This window comes from Benincasa hispida, chromosome 12 (genome assembly GCF_009727055.1).
Source record: "Benincasa hispida cultivar B227 chromosome 12, ASM972705v1, whole genome shotgun sequence".
NCBI classification, from domain to species: domain Eukaryota; kingdom Viridiplantae; phylum Streptophyta; class Magnoliopsida; order Cucurbitales; family Cucurbitaceae; genus Benincasa; species Benincasa hispida.
The window spans coordinates 65,398,881-65,426,651 of record NC_052360.1 but is presented as its reverse complement, the minus strand read 5'-3'; the positions used below and the strand labels follow the sequence as shown (position 1 = coordinate 65,426,651).

Genomic DNA, 27,771 nt, shown 5'->3' with positions numbered 1-27,771 from the left:
TATCCGCTGATAACGCTGACAGACGCGGTCCGCTTTGTGGAATGGTCATAAGTTTTTGTGACTTGTCACAGTGGTTTGATCCTAATCATTCGTGTTGGGGACATGCGAGCAGGGGCGTCTTATTACCAAGAGTTTGTATAAGAACCTGACCACAAAGTGTTAACATCTCGTTATATAAACCCGTTTCATGACAGAGACTTCACTTCACTAGGATGACCATAGGTAACATGACCTCAGTCCTGAGTGAGTTGGGAACTTGCCATTGAGGGCGGTCCTTTGATTGTTGGGATGTAAGTGGCCAGTTCGCCGATTCAAAACCTACAATTTTGGGGATTCGTCTGATTTGGGAGCTTGGGAACTCGGACTACACAAGATGGAATTCACTCCTTCCCGATGGCAGGGGTAGAGATAGATAAGATAGCTTCCTTAAGGGCTGATTCCGAGGCTTGAACGATGTGGCACCACACACCTTCTCTTGGCTCGAGAGGTATTCACACATAGTTGGACTGAGTTCTTGAGGTGATTAAGGATTCTAAGGTTGTATCGATTGGGGAAAAGGTCAATGACCTTTATATTATGAGAGGAGTAAAAATGATGACAAGTGCCTACACGATTTCAACAGCAAACCTAACAGAGACTGACTTGTGGCACCAAAGACTATCCCATATCAGTAAAAAAGGGATGCAAGCACTGTCCAAACAAAGTATACTACCCAAAGGTATCAGTGAGCACCTTTCCTTTTGTGAACACTGCATTCTAGGTAAAGCAACCAGACAAAGTTCCACAAAATCTCAGCATACCACCAAAGGAACATTGGATTATTACCATTCTGACCTATGGGGACCATCTTCTACACCAAGTCTTAGTGGCTCAAGGTATTTTCTAACCTTTATAGATGACTTTTCTAGGAAGAGCTGGATATACTTTCTTAAAACTAAGGACCAAGTTTTTGGGAAGTTTAAGGAATGGAAAGCCATGATAGAAAATCAAACATCTAATGGGTTAAAATACTTTAGAACCGATAATGGGCTTGAGTTTTGCAATGAATATTTTGACAAATTTTGTAGTGAGAATGGTATAACTAGCCATAAAACTATGAGGTATACACCTCAACAAAATGGGGTTGCTGGGAGGTTAAATAGAACCATAATGGTAAGAGTTAGGTGTTTTCTATCTAATGCTATCTTAGGTGAAAATTATTGGGCATAAGCTGCAACTTACACAGTGTATACCTTGAATAAGTGTCCTCACACATCTTTAAAGTTGCTTACCCCTGAGGAAAAGTGGACTGATCATCCTCCTAACCTAGATAATCTCAAGGTCTTTGGATGAGAAGGGTTTGTACACCAAAATAAGAGAAAGTTAAAGGCCAGAACAGTCAAGTGCATGTTTGTAGGCTTTACAAAGGCTGTCAAAGGGTTTAAAATGTGACATTTGGTTGAGAGGAAGTTCATAGTGAGTAGAGACATCACCTTTAGGGAAGAGGAGATGTTTATGCAAAAGGAGAAAAAGTTTGAGGATGAAAGTGAGTCATCCAACACAGGAATTGAGGTGGAGTTACCCACTAAGCAAGCATTAGAATCTAACCAACCTAGGGCCATAGAAGAAATTGAGGAAGACATAGAGGAACATGAGGAGACAAAAAATGAGCAACCTGATTTAAGCCAGTATGTCTTAGCTAGGGATGGACAAAGGAGAACCATTACTCCTCTAGCTAGATATACTGAAATGAACTATATGAATCTAGTTTTAAATGTTGTTGTAACTTCTAGTAATCAAGAACCAACAAACTTTTAGGAAGTAACAAGTTGTGCTGATGCAAGGGATTGGATAGAAGCTATGAATGAGGAGATGCATTCACTAAAAGTGAATGACACTTGGTCTTTAGTTCCTCTACCTAAAGGTTAAAAACTAGTTGCATCTAAATGGGTTTTCAAACTTAAGGAAGGAGTATCCTGCGATCAAAAGCCTAGATATAAAGTTAGAATGGTTGCAAAGGGGTTCGCTCAAAGGGAAGGAATAGACTATTCAGAGATTTTCTCTCCGGTTGTCAAACAAACTTCTATAAGACTTCTTCTATCCTTAGTTGCTCAAAATAATTTGGAATTGTATCAACTAGATGTCAAAACTACCTTCCTTCATGGACATCTAGAGGAGACAATCTATATGACGCAACCTAAAGGATTTGAAGTTAAAGGAAAAGAAAATCTTTATTGCTTACTCAACAAGTCAATATATGGGTTAAAACAACCATCTAGGTGCTGGTATTCAATGACTATATTTCTAGCATTGGATTCAAAACAAGTTAATTTGACATATGTGTTTATATAAATACAGGATCTTACAAGGACAAGGTTTACCTACTCATATATATAGATGATATGTTACTGGCAGGAAGGTCCAAAGGAGATCTAACCCATGTTAAAAAATTCTTAAAAAGTGAATTTGTATAAAGGACTTGGGAGAAGCAAGTAAGGTCCTAGGAATTGAGATCCAAAAGAACAAAGAGAAGTCTATTCTAAGCATCAATCAATCCAATTACAGTGAGAATATCCTTAAAAGTTTCAACATGAATGATGCTAAACTTGTAAGCTTACCTATTACTCAGTACTTCAAGTTTTCCTTAGCTAACTCCCCTAAAGATTCTGACCAAGAACATCAGAAATAGATGGTTGTCATACTCTATAGTCAAGCAATTGGAAGCCTGTTGGATGTAAATTTGATGGGATGTAAACACAATTCTGCGTGTGTTGTATGTGTCTTAAGCTATGCGTTTATGCCCATGCGTCGGAGGTCATGCGTTTGAATGGAAATATATGTTAATCTAGCATGCAATGAGCACGCGTTCCTATCACAAGTTTTCTTGCCTTCTCGCCAAGTATAACGAAAACACAAGTTTCTCGGGTAATCCGAGGTCGAACACAGGGACTTGTCACTCAATAATGCTTGTGAAGCAATGAGTTTGAGGCGATGAATAAAAGTAAAAAGAAGAAGTTTAATGGATTTACACACTACTCCTACTCCTAACTAAACAGATTGAGCAATGTAAGACTTGATATACAACAACTATTAACGCATAGTAATGTTTATTATCTTAAATCGCTCGAGTAATCCCAGCTCATCACACTAACGTATCGCACACCTCTCGGTGGTTAGCCGCATGAATATATCTCTATAGTGCATGGTTGCGTCGAGAATAAGATTGCGCCTATCTCTAGGAATAATGCATACTTTGCTTTAGTACGTTTCATCTCTTACCTTCTTAGGCAATTAGACGCAGCTACTTAACTTATAGACAAGCATTGCAACAACCCATTAACAAGCGTTGCTATAGCCTTTCACCAAGCAAAGAGGATTATCTCACTATACTCGCACAACGGACACCTCTCGGTGGGTTGCTACATGCGTCCTATCTCTAGGCTACACGATTAAGTATACAATCGCTTTGATAAATAAACGATGGAGGTAAATGAAAATAAAGATGATGAAGAAAATAGCATTGAAGGAATCAAGATATGCATTGATTACAAAATGTCTTAATATCTTAAGCTAAAATGTAATACAATATGGAGGTTAGAGGAGAAATGAAAGACTTTGCGTCAAGGCTGCCAGTGATGCCATGGATGAATGGTAGAGATGTCTCTCTCGAGCTCTATCTCCAGTAAAAGCTCTGGTCGTCACTCGGTCTGGTTTGTGGAGATGTAGAATTCTCACTGAAAATCTCGCCCATGCTCTCATATGTGATCGCAAACCTCTGCCTTGAGACAGAAGTTCGGATGCTTTGAAATGAAGGTCCAAGGGGCTATTTATAGAGTTTAAATGTCGACAGCTATCATGATTGCATTATGTCTCACTGTTGGCTTTGTTGTGGTATGGGTAATGTCACATCGTCTTATCTTGTTGATACTCCCAAGGTATGCGTCCGAGCTTGATTCCTGTCTCTTATACACATCTAGATGTGTATAAGAGACAGCTCCCAAGGTATGCGTCCGAGCTTGATTCAGCTGAAGTATCAACGCATTCTACCCATCTTGCGATCGCCCTTCTAATATGGTTGTCACTCCATGGCCGCAATCTCCAAGTGATCACCGAATTCGCTTGATCACTGCAACTTCCATGCGATGGATGCATTCGATCACTGTAACTTTCATGCGATGGACGCATGCGATCACCGCATGCATTCGTTTATGCGATAGCTCGGTTTTCAGTGCATACATTTGTCTTTGCGGTCGCCTAGCTTTAGCGCATGTGTTTGTCTGCGATTGCTTATTTCCAATATATGCGTTTGATTCCTGCGATAGCTACAAAAATAGACACTTTGGCACGAAGTAACGCATAATATTGGAGTCAGTGAGGATTTAGGTGCTAATCGACGTAAAACTCAATTTTTCGTAAATTCTAAGTATTTTCTACTTATTAACCCTCATAATTCTAAATAAAAGGCTTATAACAACTGGCATTTCTGCCAGTTATCAAAGATTAATATATTTATTGATTTCTACCAGACCTGATCTCTCATATTCAGCTTGCTTAGCTAGTAGATATATGTCTAATCCTGGTAAGAGACGTTGGGAGGCTACTAAATGGATCCTAAGGTACTTGGTTTGGTCTAAAACCTCAAGATTAATCTATCAAAGGTCAGCCTAACCAAAATTAGAACTTTATGGATATGTGGATGTTGACTATGCTGATGATTTGGACAAAAAGAGGTCCTTAACAAGCTACCTATTCTTTTTTTTTCCTAATCTAATCAGCTAGAAAGCAATACTATAGCCTATAGTAGCCTTTGATAACTTGCAGAAATACAAGTTATTTATATTGTTTTATTAAGATATTGCGTCCAAAAGAAAGGAAAGTTGCGTCAATTTTATAGAAATTAACTAAGAAATGCGAGAATTATAAATTGTCGTCAATACGCCCACTGACATCATTGTGATGGTAGAAAAGAATATTTCAAGTCTGTTTTACAGGAAATCAAGTCACCGCATGCATTCATGGCTCAAGATAAACTGAACAACGCATCTCCGTCGCATTGCGCCCATTATTCAGAAATGAATAGACGATCAACGCAATGACGGCGCATGCGACAATCGATCAAGAGCTAAGCGATCAATGCAATCTCAACCGCATGTGGTAATCAAAAACAACACCACATGCGGGTAAACGATCGAAGATGTGAAGAGTAACGCAATTGTGGAGGATTCTGACGCATGTACAGCTGACCGTTGTGCATTTCTGACGGGATTGATTGTGTAACAGAAGGAATATTCACTCCACCATTTCCGGAACTGCCTTAACAATAAAGTGGGGACCACAAGGCAGAGAATCAAAGCTGAGCCTATAAATAGCTCCGGCAATTCCATTGAAAGGATATACAAGGTGCTTGAATACATAGAAAAGTGTATATACTGATCTGAGAGAGAGACTGGTTGAGCGACTAATCAGAGTAAATCCGGGAAGAATTAAGACAAAGCCGAGAGGTGAGTCTCCGGGCAAAGAATCCTTCTGATCCCCGCCGTCGAAGCTCTATACGAAGGTCACTTCTACCAGATGAGCAAGCCTGAGAGGGAAGCTCTTCTCTTCATCCATTCCACACGCCAGCAAGCAAAACCACCGTCCAGATCTGTGTCAAGACGTTGAGACTCTTCTATATTTGTTTCTTTCTCTTTATCATCATTTGTACTCACCTTCTTAATGTCTATCATTCACACCATGTATCAGATGCTTAATCTTAGTATTGAATGTTATGATCATTTCCATTATCATTTCTCTGTCGATTTCCGTTCACCCATAATTCATTTTCTCCATGACGTTTTCTTAATCCCATGGGTAATTAGCAAGAATTAAGCAAGTAAATTAATTGGGTTAAGGAAATAATTATGTTTAGCTAAGGCATGCTAAACGACATCTTTACCTGTGAGAGCAGAAGTGAAGATGTTATTCCGCCTATCGAGAGAGGGTTGGAAGAATGCATTAACTAAAGCGAGAAGTACTTCCAAAGATGGAAGCAACCTTGCGTTCATCATGTTCATCCCTGTTTCACCATAGATATATAGGAATGCGGCCGATCACCGAGAGGTGTACGCCAAAGGAAAGCAGAACCTTAGTTACATCTTTAATGCAATTAACAAACTTGTGACATTTATACTAATTATTCTTTCTCCTTTTGATTCATCCATAAAGACTTGCCATCGTATACCACGATCCTTTGTATAAACTTCACAGTCAGTCTCGAACTCAGCATCATGTATATCATGTATCTTGTATCTTGTATCACATTAGCTTAGGTTTATTTTCATCGCAATTTATTTTATTAACGCAACTTTAGTTTATCTGCACAGTTTTACTTTACCGCAATTTGCTTTCCTGTACAAACACACAATCTTTATTAATTATAAAAACTGGTCACATATATCATGAATGTAACACATTAATGAAAACAATCTCTGTGTTCGACCTCGGATTACTCCGAGAAACTTACGTTGGAATTATACTTGGTTTCAGTGCAAGGAAACTTGTGACAACACATTACTCCATGGCATACTACAAGCATATAGTTAACAACGCATATTTAGAAATAGTAATGCATAACACAGCATCCACATTCCATTTCTATCATTACGTCATCAAGTTTATGGAAACATGAGCTTGTCGTTCATTCATCCATATTCATATTTGTTCGCAACTGTAAGTAAGAGACATATTCTAGCGTTACAGCCTTATCTACAACAGAAGCTGAATATATAGTTTTAACATAAGCAATCAAAGTGGCTTTGTGACTTAAGGGATTGCTAATAGACTTTGGAATAGAACAAACAGTGGTGAAACTCTAATTTGACAATCAAATTTGTCCCGAAATCCACAATACCACACTAGAACAAAGCACATTGATATCAAGTATCATTTCGTTAGAGATAAAATTGAGATAGTGGAGATAGAAATTCTAAAGGTTCATACTTCAGACAATGTAGCTAACATGTTAACAAAACCTATTTCAAAGCTTAAATTGGTTAAGTGTCTAGAACAGGTTGGTTTCGAGCTTCCAGACACAGGATAGATAGAACAATCAGAATCAGGAAGATCAGAAGATTGCAAGGCATTAGAGTCAAGATGGAGAATTTGAAGAAGCTGTGACTCAAATTCCTCAGCTTTTATTTGTTTATAACTAACTTTGTGATGTAACGGCCAGCTGGTATGCTTTATAAATACCCTTGATCAGTAAAACAAAAACAAAGAGAGTTATCATAATTTCCTAGTTTTCTGTAAACAACAAAAGTTGTTCGTAATCTTCAAATAGTAAAGAACTTGAATCTTCCTGTAGATATAGGCAATCTTGTCGAACCACGTAAACCTCTGTGTTTCATCTTCTTGCCTTTATCTTTATTGTTCATTCGTCTTCAATCTCTCTGTAAATCGCACGCAATATAGCTTCGTTTCAAATCGTATCGAATAGTAGAGTATCGAGTTGAATCGTGCATCGATTCTCGCTATCAAGTAGCTTTAAGTTGATCGTTTTCACCTTCGAGTTGTACCGAGTATTGATCAAGAATCATCGAGTAAGATCGAGTATCAGTTCAGTTGTCATCGAGGCTTGTCAGACAAAGAAGAGATTTCTCATCGAGCATCGAGTAGGAAGATATCGAGCGTCGAGTATCGATCATCGAGGATTTGGTAAAATATTTCTTAGCCTTTTTCTTCATCATTCCGGTGTTGATCTTGAATATGTGGGCCTAGTGAAGAGTGGTTAACCCAATAGTAGCTTTGCGAACTCTATTGAATAAGTATACTTCTTTTGATGCATAAATTAAAAATTAAAATAATTATAAAATAATTATAAAAAAAAAAAAAAGAAAAAAAATAACTTTGTAGATTTTAAGTGTTGTACGCATTACTGCTTCTTTGGGGTATCATTTATAGTTAAATTTTGGTTTATCCACAAGCAGTGTAGATTTATCTCTAAATGTGTTTCTTTCATAGATTATGTTATCATTTACCAGATTTAGTATCCTGTCCAGATCAAAATGGTTTGGTATTTGTAAATAACTTCTAGATCAAAATGTTTGGTATGTTGACCACATCAGAATGTTGCATACTCTGTTATGTAATGTTTTTTTTATCAGTAAAATACTTTTTTTCAATTTTAACCCATTTCTAGATTCTATAATATTATTTTATATCTTAAATTTATGCTTTACTGAGATATTAATGTTAGATGTTCATTGTTCATTGTTTATATCACAATTATATATGCATATTTTTTTCATTTTCAAGATCTCTTTACGACCATTAATTCGATGTTATAATGTGAATGCAATTATTGTTTTCTTTTCCTGTGCTTTAACTCGGTAGGACTTAAGCTACCATATTTACTTCACAACTTAATCTTTGATATTCTTGCATGTTTCATGGTGAAATTTTTTATGTTTCTTGTTTACTAATTGCAAATTTTTATCAACGAGGTCCCTCAGTCAAAGGTGTTTTAGTAGCGTTGTGGTTTGTTTGTTCCTTAATATTTTGCATCTAATTATATGTGTTACTATAGTTGCTAGATGTGCAATTCTTCAATTAGTTATGGCGTGTATGAACATAATTCTCTACATATACTATTTGTTTATCTTACAATCGGAGGAGGAACTATTTGTATCTTACATCAATGGAGAGACTTGTTTCCTTTTTTAAAAAAGAATAGGTGTATTTGAATAAAAATGACTTCGAGGATTCTGCTATGCTTTGAGAGTGAAAAAATTTAGGAGAGTTATCTGATACACTCATGTAAGAGTGATAGTCAGTTCGGTTTTTGTCGGTTTTGAGGTCAACCAAGAACCGAACCAAACCAATTGATTTTACAAAGAAGAGATAAAGATCAATGTCCACAATGTCCAATAAAGAACAAAACCATTAGATTGATTTTATTTGGATCGGTTTATTCTTGGTTTGGTTCTCGATTTTTGACTTTTTCTTCTTTTTTTTTTCCAATTTTTATTTTTATTTCCACTTTGTCTTGAATTGGTCCTTTTTGCTAATTTAAAATTAAAATTGGGTCTATTTCTTTTTCATAAATTGAAATTTAACATTTTTATTTCTTGGCATTTTTCTAAATAAAAAAATAAAAAAATAAAAACATATCGGCTCCATAATAATTGGTTTTTTTCCAAATAACAAATATACATACACCATGATAATTAAAATACTAAAAGATAGTTTATTTTTAAGGGTATATATTTACCATTGGATGGGTTTGGTTTTGATAGTTTTCTAATAAAAAACCGATCTGAACCACTACTTTTTGGTTTTCTCTAAATATAAATCAAGATGTCCAATTCTATACAAAAAAATCAAACCAAACCATTGGATCGATTTGGATTGGTTTGGTTTTTTTGATTTTTCAGTTTTTTGTTGCGCTCCTACACTCATATTTTATATCTAATATACAACGGATACATTTGAAATATTATACTTATAAAATAGAACACACATATTTTACTTAAAAAGAAGTTATCAATTGAATGTTAATATTTAGATATACTACCGGTACACTTGAATGTTTATTAACTGATATATCATTGATAATGAAGTATACCACATTAATCAATGATACATCAGAAAAAATAGGGATCCCACTTTAGATTTATTAAAAAGGGTAAAACGGGAATACCAGAGAAATTAAAATCAGAATGGAAGTATTTTGCTGTATTTGTAAAATTAAAAAAAAAAAAAATCCAAATAATCTATTTTATCACCCATTACAATTTCCCTTAAATTATTACTCCATCACATTAAACCAGAGTTTTAGATGACCGAAAAGATGGACCCTCGGCCTTAAACACACGAGTCCAAAGATTAAAGCCATTAGCGATTGAGACCCAAATTTCTCCAATCACAGTCCCCTCCGCTCCGCAAATTCTTCTCCATATTATATTTTACTGCTACACCCAAACCATGACTCTCCTTTTGCTGCAATCTTCACCTCCATTCCTCAAGATTTTTGTCCTTGTTTTACTAGCCGTCGCGTCGGCGGCGGCGGCGGCCCATTCGAAATGCGAATTCAAAGCCATCTTCAACTTCGGAGACTCCAATTCCGACACCGGCGGGTTCTGGGCGGTGTTTCCGGCGCAGCATGGACCTAACGGCATGACCTTCTTCAAGAAACCCACCGGCCGCGCCACCGACGGAAGGCTTATTCTCGATTTCTTAGGTAATATATAATCTTCTTCCATTTTCCCATTTTCCTAATGAAATTTGGTAGATTTATAAGTTATTTGATCAAAACTATATACTCAAATCCACATATAGCTAAGTGAATTTAGATAGTTTTTAAAAGAGGTATGTTATGCGAACCTTTTATTATAAATAATTTCAGACCAGGTGATCAGTTCTACAATTCTTACTAACTTCTATATATTCCTCAAAATTTACCTTTCTTATTTAGTTAATTTTCTATTAGTTATTTAATTAGATCAAGACTAGATTTGATTTTGCATTTGAATATTTGTTAGACATTTATTTAACAAGTGAAACATTCCTTCATTCATTTATTATTATTATTAAAGAAATTATTTTAAATGACAAAATTGTTGAAAATATCTATAAATAATAGTAAAATATCACCGTCCTCTACAAAATTTTAGGGTTTAACCACAGATAGTATCTATTGGGATCTATTGCAAATGAGAGAGAATATAGTAGAGAAACCAATAAACACGAAAGGTCAAAAATAAGAAGATTTGTGCACTTTTTTTTAAACATGAATATTGAATATAAAGCATATTTTTCAACCAACTCTAGAGGTTAAAAAAACTCTCACTCACTTATCAAATGTTGATAAAATTTTCAAATAAAAACTTGTTCTCTTAAAATGCCTTTATATTGATGCTATATGCTTGCTATGAAGGTTTTTAGAGATCATATTTGCAAATTACAGACACTAAAAATGATAATTTTGACATTTGTTTAATTTATATTTTTTCTTTTTTCTATTACAGAAAAAAAAATAGTAGTGTTTTTTATTTTTCCTTGAAGATGCTTTTGAACATATTTCCAAGCACATCCTTCCACATAAAGTATATATGAGCTAAAAAGGAATTGCACCAATTTGACCAACAAATTGAAATGGCCAATGAGGAACTTTTGAGACCTTATCTGGTCCTACTTCACTGCCCTTTTCACATTTTTCATCTCTCTCTCTCTCATATACCATAAGTTATACAAACAGATAATGAAAATTATTCAATCATGCTAATCGTAATGTATTTATGATGGAAATATGGAAATACCATACTTATATTTTTTAGAAAAAAAGAATTATATTTCTTGTCAACTGCCATATATACTATATAAATCTCCATATGATCTCACTTTTTGTAGTTCTATATATATATATAATCATATCCTCAAATTTTTAGATTTGTGGCTATTTAATTAACTTTAACCTTTTCAAAAATGTGATTTCAAAGTTTTATAAAAGTGCCTCTTAATAAAATATCTCTTTAAAAATTCGATAATATATTTATAGTTTAACATACTTTATATATTTGAATTGTACGTATAGTTTTTATTTGTTATTGTTATTATAGCATGTTGAAATGCTATGAGTTTGTTATCTGGTACTTTGAATGACCAATGCCCCCAAACTTAATTTGTATTTTTTTTCTATGCGTTACTTATGATTTTGGACCTAGAGTTTAGAGTTGTCATTGTTAAATCAGAAATTTTGGATCAATCATAGATTGTCATGTCATTTGTCAAATAAATGACGAAATTACAAATTATCAAATTTGGGACTAATTAAAAATTGACATGTGTCCAAAATTAAAATTAAAGAAATAAATTGGCAAATTTCGATAATGTCATATCTTTATATTGTGACCGTTGGATCAAATAAAATAATTTTACCTAATTTAATATTAATATCTTTATATTATGACCGTTGAACCAAAAATATGTTTAATCGGGCTCAAATATCAACTAAGGCCCAAGATCCAAATAGTTGGGTTCAAGGTTAGATTCATGAACCAACTAAGCCCAAATCCATAAAGTACACTTGAAAATTCTACGAATAAAAGAGTTCTATTTCATTTGAGGGTTCAAAAAATTTTCACTCCACATCAACAATTAGAAGACTCCCTAACTCCTAAAACTAAACACTCATATACAAATATTCTTCCAAGACTTTAACTTAAAGAACATCACGTGTTTCGCTTTCTTAAATCAAGTTTACGCATTTAGGTGAGAGAAAATTAAAGGATCAAATACTAGAGATCGAATCACATTTGCATCAAATCTACATAAACACAATCTCATGAACAGTAGTTAAATATAAACCCTTAACCCTATTGCATCTTTGCAATCTGATCTCTCCTTTTACCCGTAAATGTAGCTAACACAATATTGTTAGTGAAGCACGTAAATTTCTATATTAATATTTATTGTTTATGTTTTCTCGCTTTATTTATTTGTCGATTTCATAACACATGTTTTTTCCAATTAAAATAAATTTCTTCAACTCCTAACATATTTGAGTCGTTAACTTTGGGTGCAGCTAAGTCACTTGGACTTCCATTTATAAGCCCATATCTGAAATCAATAGGTTCAGATTTCAAACATGGAGCAAACTTCGCAACATTAGCTTCAACAGTGTTGTTGCCAAACACTTCCTTATTTGTCACTGGAATTAGCCCCTTTTCTTTGGCCATTCAGCTCAATCAAATGAAGGAATTCAAGTTTAGAGTCGATGAATACCATTCTTCTTCTTCTCATCCAAAAGGTAATCATCATTTCTTTTTTTCTCTTTTATTAATTTCTTCTCATTCTAATATATACTTTGTTAAGTTATTAATTAGTTCCTCAACTTTGGTTGATGGTTATGTCTATTAAATCGTGAATTTAAAGAGAGAAGCTTTTTTTTTTTTTTTTTAATTTTTCTAAAACTGAAAAACAAACTTCGTTTTGAAAGAATTAATGAAATCTATAGTTTTATTATTATTATATCCTAATATATACATATGATAATGTTTGTGTTGCTCATTTAAGGATGGACTCAACTTCCTCCACCCAACATCTTTGGAAAAGCTTTGTATACATTTTACATTGGTCAAAATGATTTCACCTCCAACTTAAAAGCTATTGGAATAGAAGGGGTTAAGCAGTATCTTCCTCAAGTTGTTTCCCAAATTGTTGATACCATCAAGGTCAGTATCCTTTTTTTTCTCATGCACTTATGAAAATTATGCTGGTAATTTATTATCAATTCTTTAGATTTTAAACCAAATTTTTAAAGATTAACTAAATTTGAAATAATAGAAAAGTAATTTAGGAAAGTCTAATTTAGACTTTCCTATTCAAAATTCAGAAACCTATTCAAAATTTGTATTCAGCATATTTATTTATTTGTAGTTATTAACAATTATGACCCTAGGGTTTAGAGTAGTGCGCTATATAAACTCTCTAACCCTAGAGGTGTTGTTTTAATGTAATTTTCTAAAAAAATTCTCTCTAATAATACTGTTCTCCCTCTACTCGTGGACGTAACTAACACACTATTAGTGAATCACGTATATCTGTGTGTCGATCTTCTCTACCTCTACGTTCCTTTTTGTGTTCTTTAATTGTTGATTTTGTAACAGTTCTAATATCATGTTAAATTACCAATCGATGGTATTATGAAATGAATAAAAACAATTAATACTTAAGTTTGTCAGTTTTGTAATTTAGGAGGTATACAAGTTGGGAGGAAGAACATTTGTAGTGATGAATATGGCTCCGGTGGGGTGTTACCCTGCCCTTTTGGTTGAGCTTCCACACAGAAGCTCAGACATCGACCAATATGGCTGCTTTATTTCTTACAACAAAGCTGTATCAGACTACAATGTGATGCTTAAGAAAGAGCTGGAACAAGCAAGAAGGGCTCTCCCTAAAGCTTCACTCCTTTATTTCGATACTCACTCTGTTTTGCTCCAACTCTTCCAACATCCCAACTCTCATGGTACGTATCATGGATTTTTTAGGGCAAAGTAGAATTGTGGGCGCGGTTTTGAAAAATCTAACTCTTTTCGGTCCAAGTAGGAAGGATTTCATAATTCAAGCTATGTTTTTTAAAGGAAAATTATTTCAAATGGTAAAACTGTTAAAAATATTTATAAGGTATATCAAAATTTTAGAACTATCAATGATAGACACTGATAGACTTCTATCTGTGTCTATGTGTCTATTAGCATCTATCATTGATAGTTCTAATATTTTGCTATATTTTATAAATATTTTGGTTCAATTTTCCATATTTAAAAACAACCCTTACCATATATATATATAGTTTTTAAAAATTTGTTTAGACAATTAGTAAGAAATTATGGAGGAAAAAAAGGGAATAAAAATTTCAAAAATAGAAAATTAAAGATTTCAAATTTTAAATTTAAAAAGACTAAATAGTTATTAAACGAGTATTAGATTTTTTTTTTTTCTTTTTTACTCTAACTTTAAAAGTTGCTAGGCTTGTATGTTAGGTTTGTGTAGTTTAAAGTAGTGAAACCAAACTTGCTTTTAGAATGATTTTATTTAGGCTATGTTTAATAATTCATTGGATACGTTTTTTAATACTTCTAAGCATAAATTTGATCTTTGTTTTATTACTTACATTTTAAGAGTGGTTTTAAAATCTATGCATATTTTGAAAAATTATAAATCATATAAGTTTTTAAAAACTTATTTTTATTTTTAAAATTTAACTAAAATTCAAATTTTTATCTAAGAGAAATAAAAACCATACGAAATAAAATAGAAAGAAATAAATATAATGTTCAAAAACAGAAAATTAAGAACGAGACTGTTATCAAATGAGACTTTAATTATCTTAGTGTTGAGTTTGGTAATCTCAAAGTAATGTATAATTTGTTATTAAAAAAATATTCCTCCCAAGCTAAATAATTACTTTTACAAAGTTACCCACAAATTAACCATAGGGTATACACAAAATCCAGGATTATATAACCCATCTCATTTTAAATTTTGAAATATATTATATAAATTCAAACTATATAAATCAAGACATTTACTAAACATGTGAAGTTCAAAACTTCAAACATCTTCCAAGAAAATTATATTTAAAAATAATTATAAAGTAATGACATTGATTTATTTCCTGGATTTGATTTATTAGAAGGTAGGTCTTCTTCTTCTTCTTTTTTTTTTTTTTTTTTTTTTGAGAAAATGAAGGTAGGTCTTGAAATTGAAAGGAACCAAATAGAGATATATTATCATTTTCAGCCTCTAAATTTAAAATAAATAATCTATAAACCTAATCCATTCCAAGTATTAATATGGTTAGGTTGGTTTGAACTCTTCAATTAATTTAAATTATTGGGTTTCAAGTAGAACAACTCTTGATTAGGTGTGTGTGTATATATATATAAAGTTTTGGCATATCTTTTGGTTTCACTTTTTTTTTTTTTAAGGTTTAGCACTTTTTTTTAAAATGATTTTAATTATGCATTAGGTTCTATCTTTTGAATAGTGTTTTTAGTAATAAAATTGTTAGGTTGTATTCAAAGATTAAAATTCGATGTGAATATTTCAATTTCACATATGATATATCAATTAAATATTAACACCGACACATATTTTTGTAAACCATAAAATTTTTCAAAATTATTTAGATTAATAATAATTTGTTATTAATTTTTTAGAATCATATTGAGAATTATATATTATTTTTTATTTTATGGATATCTATGTAAATTGTAAGATATTAGAGATAATCTATTAATTCTCAATATTAATGTCAAATCCTATAATTTATAAATATATTGATAAATATTTTCGAAGGATATGTCGAGATATCAACGAATATTTTAATCTTTGATTGCACTAAATTGAAAAGGTGCTAATAGAAAAGTTGGTCATATATTAAAAAGCACTTTTAAGTCATTCCAAGGTGTTTTTAGAAAACAAAAAAAAAAAAGCATATTTAAGTGAAATACTTATCATTTAAGCCTCTTTTTGAAAGAAAATTACTTAAATACTTCCTCCAATTTTATAATTTCTCAAACGACTCATGATCATAAAAAAAATAAAAAATAAAAAATAAAATAATAAAAGTTTACTGCTCATTTAAAATTTAAAAAAAAAAAATTAAAAAGATAGATAAAAGTTTTAAGACATACATGAGAGATTCAAAACTGGTTAAAATCACTATTGTCATTTTAAAATCGCTCTGAAACATAATTGTAATCATTTGAAACCAATTTTAATGATATGAAAATTACATTAATATTGAGTTATCAAAAACATGTTTCGAGGTGATTTTGAACTTATCAAAAGTGAACTTAACAATCTTAATTCACTTCCAGAAATGCACTTAATCTATCGTAAGCGCGCTTTAAAATACATGTAAAACACGCACTAATATACCTATTCATTTGCTTGTATGTTTGATATAAAGGGCTTTGCTTTGATTTGATGGCCAGCAGGTCTTAAATATGGTACCAAAGCTTGTTGTGGCCATGGTGGAGGTCCCTATAATTTTGACCCAACACTTTTCTGTGGAAATAGTAAGAACATAAACAACAAAATCTTAACAGCAACAGCTTGCTCTGATCCATATAACTATGTAAGTTGGGATGGAATTCATGCCACTGAAGCTGCAAACAAACTTGTTACTTTAGCAATTCTCAATGGTTCTTATTCTCACCCTCCCTTTTCCTTTCAAAATCTCTGTGATCTCCGACCTTTAGATTGATCAAATCGATAAAACTGTTCAATGTGAACAAAGACTTCCCTGTTCTTGTTGATCTCGGAATAAGATTAACTATATTATATAAATTGCCTCTGAAGCGTAACGTTGGTTTCAATCATACCCCTTTCGAATGTTTCATTTTAAGTAATTATTATTTAATATTCTTTAAATCTTAATATGTTTAGTTTTCTTATAGTAAGAGGGAGGGAGAGTGAAGAAAAATGATAGTCACTTGCATTCTTTTTTATTTTATGACGAGGAGCGGTGGAGAAATGAACTTTCAGATAATTTTAAAGTCGACAGGTCAAAATGAAATCTTTTGAAATTGAAACTAGTTGAATACTTCGGACACACGTTATATAGTTTAGCCAATAAGATTTCTATTACATTTAAACGTTCTTTCTCGTGCTCTTCTCTTTCGTGTTTCTCTCATCATATACTAAAAATGGAAAAATTCCCTTCATGCATTGGCTGCAAAAATAAGTAGGCTCCAAAAGCTAATATTTGGTTTGTCTTAATAATAATGTATTCCCATGTGAAAGTTTGTTTATTCACTCATATCCATAGTTGGAAGCTAACATTTTCTTATGTTTGGATGATTCTTTCTGCCACTGCCTTAATTAATTTCAACTTAACCTGTTGTGTTGTGTTCTACCAAACTTTTAAATTATATCCACTCTGGTAAACTTCAACCAAACAGATTCTCTAATAAAAAAGAAAGAGCTAAGAAACCGTTCGTCATTCGATTTGAATGAAATTCAATTCATTTGATTACATCGTAGCGATATAAAGAACAAAAAGTAAAACGAATAGGTATAGTTTAGCAAATGAAACACTAGTATGAATGATTTTATTGAAATGATGTGAAGCTATGAACGAACACATCTAGAACTGTAAACATTAGAACAGAAGTACAAAGACAAAACTCTCCCACCCAAAGAAAAAAAATTAAGGAGCATAACTATTTTCAAGAGCTGGTTGTGTTCTTACCATTGAAGCAGAAGGCATTCTACTCTTACCAATCCAAACAGTATCAAAACTCACTCCTCTTTCAGATTCCCTCTCCATATGCATGATGTTTTTCTTCCTCACTAACCTCAAAACTGTCATTAAAACTAAACCCATCAAAGCTAAAGCAACCAAACCACCCCCAAATCCAACGACCCACCATACCCACAACATACCTTTCTTCTTCTTCTCCTCCTCCTTTTCCATTGAAGGAGTTGGAATAACAAGAGAGAAATGACCATAATCACTTGCAGAACACAAGCTTGGTCCTGTCATGTTCTTCAATTCAAAAGTTCCATTAGCTCCAAACTTCACACATTGTGGCTTCTTCCCATCATTTTCTCTCAATTTTACTTTAGGAAACATCACCAAAATGGGGTTTCTTCCCAAGATGACCAAATGAAGCTTTTGATTGCTCAATGTACTTGAATTGGTAGAAGAATCGTAAACAGTGAATCCAATCACAGGAGCAACAAGAGTATAACCAGGTACTTTATAGAAAGTTGAAGACCAATTCCCTAAATTCTCAAAAATTATGGCTATTCTCTTTACATATGGAACAGAAGTAACTCTTGGAGGAATAGAAATCCAGCTCAAATTTGCTCCTCTAACCCAAAAATTACCACTCCTCAATCTAATATAAGAAACTTGAATCCCAGAATAATTTGAAGGCAAAGAGATGTTATATACAATCCCTGTTCTAGGCTTTGACAAAGAGTTATTGGCATATTTATGAACAAACCCACCAAAAGAATCAGCATCTTCAAACGAAACAGAGCAAGAAATCAACATCAATAAACAAAAAAACACCACCCAGATGTTAGAATCGTACCAGTTTCTCCTTAGCTCCATTAGCGAGAAGCAAAACCCATGAATCAAATAAGCTGTTTCTTGAAAAGCAAGCCAGAATTTCTGATTTTAAGGCCAAAATTGATGACGGGTGTGATTGAGAAATCCAAATGGGTAGTTTGAAGAATCGAATGCAAAAATCACCTCAATTGGGATTGAAGCTTTGTCGCCGATCGGAGTATGGCCGTCGTGAGCCGCCGTGGACGGTGGCGGGTGTGTTAAATTGGAGAGGGGAGTGAAGGGAGAAGAATGATTCAGAAGAGTAATGATTTTTAAGAATTGGCATTAACGGGATTTGAGAAGGTTTCTCTGGCTTGTTGATTGCATATATATATTCTATGATTATGATTAATGAGAAGAAGCCATGTTAGCCTGGCACCCATTGGAAAGATGAACTTTGCCTTTTGAGTTGTTTTTATGGTACTCTCTCTTCCTCTCTCTCTTTCTTACAATTGTATTTTGATTCCTAGTAAGCTGGGGTTGGTTGTGGCAAAAGAGAGAGGAGGGCCATTTCATAGGTTATGCCCATGCCCTTCGCTTACAATGTGGCTGACGATTTTATACTCGTTTAATCCATCTCGAACATATATTGAATGGCTGTTATAAAATAATTTCATTAAGGGTATGTTTACAACTGATTTTAAAATTATTTAAATTACTTTTTTCCAATTTAAAAGTCAAAATTAATTCAATATTTAATATTATGCTTTTAATTGCAGTTTTCATGTTATCAAAATTAGTTTTGAATTATTAAAAGCATGTTTCATAGTAATTTTAAAAATGATTTTGACTATTTCAAAATATGTTGATTGAAGGATTCGAAAGTGTATGGTTTAAGTATTTCTACTAGTTAAAGAGTATAGCGATTTTTTCTAGTTCAACAACATGTTGGGTGGAGGATTTAGAAGTGTATGGTCTAAAGTACATATATATGTCATAATCAGTTAACCTATGTCATAATCAAATCATAATATAATGTAGAAATATTGGCTTGTTTTCGATTAAAAGATGAGAGATCCTTTAATTTTTTTTTTTTTATTATTATTATTACAATCGTGCAGACATGAAAAATCGAACCTTCCACCTCCTAAGTAGGAAGGTCATGTCAAGAGATGAGTGATTCAAATCTCCCTCCACAATATATATGGCGATTTTTAGATATAGGAAAATGAACCAACTTATTTTTAAATATAGCAAAATGTCAATGTCTATCAATATTTATCATTGTCTATTACTAAAAAATAGTGACATTTTGCTATATTTGAAAATATTTTTAACAATTTTACCATTTAAAACAATTACACCAATACATATATGTATATAATTCAATACCTTTGCAAATATATACGTAAAGAAGTTAGTTGTGTTTTTAATATTGAATTATGCTTAATTGGTATAGGTAATAAATATTTTAATTATTATTTCTCAAAAAAAATCATTATTAATAATTATAACAAGAATAAAAGGAAAAAGGAAAAAGTTAGTCCTTCATTAAAATTGTTTTCTATATTTTTGATATTTCACAACATAAATGAACCAGAGAATAAATGATGAACATTGAATATTGCTTTAGTAGTTAAATGGCAGGTTAGTTAAGGACATAACGATGGGAAGTAAAAATATATATATATATATATATATTTCTATGGAAAGTAAATAAATTTATTGTATATTCAATTTTTTTTTATTATAAAGTTGTACATTATTATTTTAATTAAGTTGTACATTATTCTTTAATATGCAAAAAAATATTTTTTTTTAATTGAGAAATAATTTTTTTTTCAGATCATGGCTTTAAACCCAGGACCTGTTGATCCCGATGTTTTGTATGACCAGTCCATTCATCGATCATCTGTTGTATGGCAGATCGTACTACTGGAGAAATATCTTGCAGGCGGAGAGGCAATTCTCCAATGCACTATCCTGCTCCACCCTCGAATATACCACTACTACGCACATCTGGATTCTATGGGTTGCCAGATTAGATTTATTCAGTTGGATTGGCATCTTATCACAGTCTTGGTCGAGAGATGGAGGCCCAAGATGCATACATTCCATATGTCTGTTGGAGAGTGCACTATCACTCTACAAGACATAGAAGTGTTGTTGGGGTTACTTGTTGACGGTGAGTCGGTCACCGGAGTGATATATGATGACTGATTAAAAGATTGTCAACTGTACCTCGGTGCAACCCCACCTGCCAACAAGATTAAAGGATCGAGGTTAAGTTTAATATGGTTAGGAACACAATTTCATGAGCTCACAGATGATGCAGACGAGGAAACCGTCATAAGACATGTGCGAGCATATATACTACAAATGATGGGTGGAAGTCTGTTTTCAAATAAATCAAGTCATTTGTTCACTTGATGTTCCTGCCACTGTTAGCTAACCTCCATGATGCGGGGCAGTATTCGTAGGGTGGAGCATGCTTGCATGGTTGTATAGACAACTATGCAAAGCAACAAGACCTGAGGTTCGAGAGATAGCTGGGCCTCTCATACTTTTGCAACTATGGCTTGGGAGCAATTTCCAATAATGGCTTCATAGCTACAACATGTTAATGACGCTCAGTTAGTTGGACGAGCCTATGGTTCTGGGTATGTTTTTTAATTCAATTTAATTTTTATATCACTGATCTAATTAATTTAAATTCCAAATTATCAATTTAAAAATCTAGGTGGAGAGACAAATTTTGTGTGACTAGGACAACCACACATGTAGTCAGCCAGTATAGATACATGTTTGATCTGCTTCAACTTAAACAGGTACATTACACTAAATCTAATTGATTATTTTATACACATTTTTATTGTATTTGTCTTTAATATTATCTAATATAATATTTTGTGTTTCAGGTTATTTGGGAGCCGTAAAAAATTATTATGCATACTTTGCCTAATTTTTGTACGAATGGTCAAAACATATGAGACGATGAGTCCTCTCATATGTTTTTCACATTGGTGAGTGGCATCTTTCTGATAGGGTGATGAGACAATTCGGTTTTCAGCAGAATGTCCCATCGCCTTGTAATACTGAACCGTACTGCATGATATTGACCTAAGGACTGGAGATTGGTCCGAAAAAGTTGCACATTTGGTAGTGCGATGGCACTATCGTGCAAGGTTTATTGCAGTGGGGGTTTCTCTTGAACAGTTTGACATAGATGTCACTCCAGAATATATTCATTGGTATAATAATATCACAAGGCGCTACGTCACTCGTCCGGGAGCAGCTATGGATCATCTGGTAAATGAATATTATCTAATTATTTTTAATTTAAATTTATTTTAAATATTGTTTAATTATTTTATAACTCACAAAGAACGAACAACCGTAGACTCCGTGAGGTTTGGAATGATTCGAACGAGGTTATTGCTATATGTAGTGACAATCAAAGCTATATGGAGGAAATTCATTATATGTACGATATACCTATTGTTCCTCCACTAGCTCCTAGACGTAGAGAACCTGTTTGGGAAGAGGATGAGTTTGATGAGGTTGCACATAATGTGGAAGAGTTGCCCCCTATGATGCAGACGCAGAGTCAAATTGATTATGTTAGTCTGATGGTGATGATGCAGCATTTGGTTCATGACATTATGACTCAGAGGTTGGTCCTTCATCTTCATACGTGCATGGACATGGTCGGGTCGTGGAGAGCATAATGAATATTTATATTATGAAGTGCCTGCAGAGGTATCAGAGCAACATCAAGAAGAACTCGAGCAACCTCAAGTTCGAAGTCGACGACAACAACCAGCTCGAAATCGACGACGTCCGCCTTGTGAACACATTGATTTTTGTAATTATTTTTATATAAATGAGATATTTAATTTACATTTTTTTTATTTTTATGAGATATTATTTTTTTTAATTTATTATTTTATATATTATGAATAGTAATTATTTTGATATAGAAGCTTTTAAATATCATTGACATAAATAATAAATCAGATAGTCTAAATCTAAAAGTTAGGTAAAAAAAACTTCAATATTCAAATTTACATATTTTAGATAATAATTTGGGACATAATAAATCAAATCAACACTCAAAACCTTCACATGCAAGTCTATAAATAAGACTGTATTATTGATATAAAGAATAGAAATTTTAATCACAGTAGTGAGGTCAATAGTTTAAAAGATTTTACAATAATGATCTTGGATTCCTTTTGTACATTTGGTACCAAGATTTTGAAGGAGTTTTTTTTTTCTTTTTTTAAAAAAATTATAAATAATAAAAAAATATTTTTAGAAATTGTTTTTATAAAATGAAATTTTTTTTTAAAAAAAAAAAAAAGAAAGGAAGAAAGAAAGAAGAAGGTGGAATGTGTAATAATTAAAAAAAGAAAAAAAATGGGAAATTTGTACGGATATCTCGCTCTCGCTCAAAATCTCGCTCTTGCTCTCACTCAAAATCTCGATCTCGCTTTCGCTCTCAAAATCTCGCTCTCTCAAACTCTCGTTCTCTCTCAAAATCTCGCTCTCTCTCACAATCTCGCTCTCTCTCACAATCTCACTCTAGCTCTTACTCTTCCCTCTTTTGTTCTCTCCCAATACAAAATTATTTTTAACACATCAAATAATTATGAGTGTTATGAGGAAGGTCTCCGAAATGAGGAAGGTCTTTCGTTTTCTCCACATCAAATAATTATGAGGAAGGTCTCCGGAATGATAATTAAACAAACTCAATAATAATGTTAGGGCAAGGTCGAGGGTTCAAAGTTCGATGTGCAAATGTAAAGCGAAAGGGGAAGGTCGAGGGTTCAAAATTCGACCCATCTAGGTCGAATTTTCAACCTTCGACTTATTTTAAAAAAAAAAAACAATATTTTTACAAATAGTTTGAAAACAACAATATTTTCCTAAATAGTTTCTAAAAGGACAATATCCTTTTAATTTTCCCCTCTTGAAACATACCAAAACGATAAATAAAAAAGTATTGGACTATTTATCTTGCGTATATGTACTCTCATATTTCTCTTAATTTTCTAATTCTTAGCTTACACCAATTTTCTCAACAACCAAAACATTCCAAAACACTACGACGCTGAAGGTCCCCTCATAAAGCGCCTTGGAAAGCAAATTAGAAGGAGTGTCTCTTCATGCATACGTATCAAATGAAGAGTGATGTGGTGTCACAGGACAGAATTGTAACACTTGCCTAGCAGACTGTCTCTATAAATGTCGCAGGGTACAAGTGTCCTGGCACTTGTGCAACGTCGTGCCTCCCTTTGTTCAATTTCATCGTTTTGCCTCTCGTTGCTTGCTAATTGCTCCATTTAAGCCAGAATTGCATCCGAAATATCCCGACGGCTTCTTTTGCTCGACAACCTATCTGAGAACAATAAATATTAAATTCTAAGAACCAACATGATATAAGCTGATACTTTTTTTATTTGACTATTTATCGTTTTGGTATGTTTCAAGAGGATATTTTGATTTTGAAATTATGTGAAATTTTGTGAAATTTTATGTTTTAACTTAAAATTTTGGTTTTTATTTTGATTGTTGAGAAAATTGGTATAAGTTATGAATTGAAAAATTGAAAGAAATATGGTAGTAGTTATATGAAAAAAAATGAGAATATGTATATAATTTATTTTAAAATTAGTTCTTTTCGAACTAAAAAAATTTCGAACAAATTGATCCGTAGGAGCATTTTTAATAGGGGTCTTTTTAAATATAAAAAAAATATTTAAAAATATTTACACTTTATAGCAAAAAGTTCCAAAAGTACAAAGCACTTTTGGAACTTTTGCTATAGAATGTAAATATTTTTTGGATTTTTCTATTTATAAGAATTTTCCTTTTTCATATATATATTTTTTAATTTTTAAAATCATTTTTGTCACGAAGAATTAACGATTTTTGTTAAAATACTAATGGTGGAGATATTTTTGAACTTTTATTAAGTTAAGAGTATTTTTGAAAGGTTTTGAAAGTTTAGGGGTATTTTGAAACAAAACTTTTACAGTCTCTATCCAAAACTAACGACAAAGATATCTTTTAAACTTTTTTTCTTTTAAAATTTAAGGGTAATTTTGAAACTATTGAAACTTCAAGATCATATTTTATAAAAAAAAATAAAGTTCATAGGCATTTTTTATATTTTAACCTAATAATAATAATAAGAAGAAGAAGAATGTTTTAGACCAAATTATTTAAAGAAATAAATTTGAGTTTGACGGAGAAAATGGAGATATTTTGTTTAGGTGGAAATCGCCCAAATCCGATCTCGTTGCGTGCGTCCAATTCCTACATCAGCCGGCACTTCTTTTATTTTTTTTTTTTTTATTTTTTCCCTCTCTCTCTTCCTCCTTCCTATAAATAAAAAACAAAAAATAATTTAAATTAATAATTAAATTGTTTAAATTCTCTCTTAATTTTTTTAAATTTTAAATTAGGACAATTACTTTAAATAATAAAATTTCTCAAAATATTTTCAAATATAAAAAAATTTGATTGTCTATCAACGAGAGATAGTAATAGACACTCACATCTAAATGAAAATTAGATACGAATATACATATATAAGTTATGATACTTATACATCTCTATCAATTTTGTGATAGTGACATTTTGCTAATTTGTAAATAAGATTATTTTCCTATATTTGAAAATAACCCATCAATTTAAGTTATACAGTCTTATCACAAACATACATATTTATTTTGATATTAAGAACATATATAAAAGATATAAAAAAATTATTGATGTCGAATCCCTCTATTTTTTTTTTAAGAGGAACTCTCCAAATTAAGGATATATCAACTAAAGTTAACAAAATATTAGTCACATTATCCTAGCTTTCTCAATATTTTCAATCTCCAAAAGCCTCTGATAAATATATAATACAAAATTTTAACCGATCATTTAAGGTTAAATCCTAGTTTAGTTTTAAAATTTGACGATAGTTATTATTTTCCCAACTTTTTGGTCTTTGAATTTTGAAAGGCATCACTTTTTGTTTATTTATTTATTAATCTCTTTTTATACAAGTTGCTTAAATAAATAACCTAGCATAGACATTTATGTGAGAGAATATTTGAAACCAAGGGTAATAGTTATATATCTAAGTTTCAAAATAGCCTTAGATTATGATGAAATGATGACCAAAAACCAATATTTAAACATTTTTTTTAAATAAAACCAATATTTAAAATTAAAGCAGGTTTTTATGCACAATTGAGGGACCAAATAAAACATAGAAGTAAGTAAGATGTATTCTTTTCTTAATGATTAATCATTAATTTATATAGTAAATAAAAAGGTTGAATGTTGATTGGTTGTTTTTTTTTTAAACAGAACATTGATTGATCCTAATAATTGGAATTGATAATTAACATGACTTGTTTTCTAATTTTTATGAGATCAATAATTATATTTTAGCTATTATCTTTATAATATTTTATTTAAATTATACTAGATTTGTATCAAGGGAAAATTCAACTATGTATATATTCTACAAATAAAAAGAAAATCAAACCATATATATAAAATATCTCGAGGTAGTTTTTTTTTTTTTAAATTATGTTTATTATATTTTGAAATGGGATTATTGGGTAGATAAAGATAAGAGCTATTTTCAAATATAGAAAAATAAATCAAAATATTTACAAATATAACAAAATTTCACTATTTATTTGCGATAAATCGCGATAGTAGTCTATCATGATCTATTGTAGTTTATTAGAGTTAAACTGTAATATTTTATTATTGTTGTTAAATATTTTTAACATTTTTATCATTGAAAATAATTTCTTTACAAATAATTGAGGCTGAATAATTAATAGGTTTCCATCATAATATATATAAGTATTTAGGGTTAGTTGGTGTCGTTTATTGACTGAATAGAACAATTTTATGATGTAAAGGGAAAACCAAACAATTAAAGAACAATCAATCACATATGGACATATATATTTGAAGAAATATATGGATATCTGATTATTAGCCTATATGCAAACATTACTAATAAATTTTTAAATAGTAAATTCTCAAATATATATATTTTCTTGAAAATTACATACTTACTTTCTCTTCATAATATTTATATATGAAAAGTAAAAATATGAATTTACTAAGTCGAAACTTCAACACTCGACAAGGAAGATAAGTTGGGGTGAAGCAGATTGTAAAGAAGAGAGCGAGATTGTAAGGAGAGAGCGAGATTGAGAAGCGAGATTGTAGAGAGAGAACGAGAATTGATAGGAAGAAACGCCATACATTCCATAGAGCTGTGGACGATTGTCCATTCCTACAATCTCGCTCTTCCTCCAAATCTCGCTTTCAATCTCGCTCTCTCCTACAATCTCGCTCTCTCTTACAATCTGCTTCACCCACTTATCTTCCTTGTCGAGTGTTGAAGTTTCGACACTTATTGTAAAACTAGCGAGATTCTTTTTCTTGTCGAGGGTTGAAGTTTCAACTTATGAATGTCGAAACTTCAACCCTCGACAACCCTAATTTACATATTGTTTCCAAGTTTTTCTTTTGTTGTCGAGTTCTCAACATTCGACCTGTACATAGTCGAATCCTCAACCCTCGACTTATAGCCTCGAACTCCCAAAACAACAATATTTTCTAATAAGTTTCAAAACAACAATATTTCTCTAATAAGTTTTGAAAACAACAATATTAATATTAAAGGTCCTTTCAAGAGATTTCCTTTTCTTGTCGAGGGTTGAAGTTTCGACTTATGTAAAACTAGCGAGATTTCCTTTTTCTTGTCGAGGGTTGAAGTTTCAACTTATGTATGTCGAAACTTCAACCCTCGACAACCCTAATTTACATATTGTTTCCAAGTTTTTCTTTGTTTGTCGAGTTCTCAACATTCGACCTGTACATTAGTCGAATCCTCAACCCTCGACTTATAGCCTCGAACTCCCAAAACAACAATATTTTTCTAATAAGTTCAAAACAACAATATTTCTCTAATAAGTTTTGAAAACAACAATATTAATATTAAAGGTCCTTTCAAGAGATTTCCTTTTCCTTGTCGAGGGTTGAAGTTTCGACTTATGTAAAACTAGCGAGATTTCCTTTTTCTTGTCGAGGGTTGAAGTTTCAACTTATGTATATCGAAACTTCAACCCTCGACAACCATAATTTACATATTGTTTCCAAGTTTTTTTCTTTGTTTGTCGAGTTCTCAACATTCGACCTGTAACATTAGTTGAAAT

General features: G+C 32.1%; 2 protein-coding genes across 3 annotated transcripts; one reads left to right on the top strand and one right to left on the bottom strand.

The window, feature by feature from the left end:
* The first annotated feature begins 9,765 nt into the window (after positions 1 to 9,765).
* Positions 9,766 to 16,841, top strand: LOC120092699 (GDSL esterase/lipase At4g01130). 2 transcript variants are annotated; one of them, XM_039050851.1, is made up of 5 exons: positions 9,766 to 10,195; positions 12,539 to 12,763; positions 13,030 to 13,187; positions 13,711 to 13,981; positions 16,458 to 16,841. In XM_039050851.1, the coding sequence occupies exons 1-5, from the start codon at positions 9,940 to 9,942 to the stop codon at positions 16,727 to 16,729; spliced, it is 1,182 nt and encodes a 393-aa protein (XP_038906779.1). In that variant the 5' UTR covers positions 9,766 to 9,939; the 3' UTR covers positions 16,730 to 16,841. The 2 variants fall into 2 exon arrangements, with proteins under 2 accessions (XP_038906779.1, XP_038906780.1); XM_039050852.1 differs by having other exon boundaries at positions 9,768 to 10,195; positions 16,461 to 16,841.
* A 594-nt stretch (positions 16,842 to 17,435) lies between these two features.
* Positions 17,436 to 19,126, bottom strand: LOC120067733. Its single transcript, XM_039019295.1, has 2 exons — positions 18,728 to 19,126; positions 17,436 to 18,646 (listed from the first exon to the last, which is right to left on the bottom strand). Exon 2 carries the CDS (start codon positions 18,584 to 18,586, stop codon positions 17,675 to 17,677), a length of 912 nt encoding a protein of 303 aa, XP_038875223.1. The 5' UTR covers positions 18,587 to 18,646; positions 18,728 to 19,126; the 3' UTR covers positions 17,436 to 17,674.
* Between the last annotated feature and the right edge of the window lie 8,645 nt (positions 19,127 to 27,771).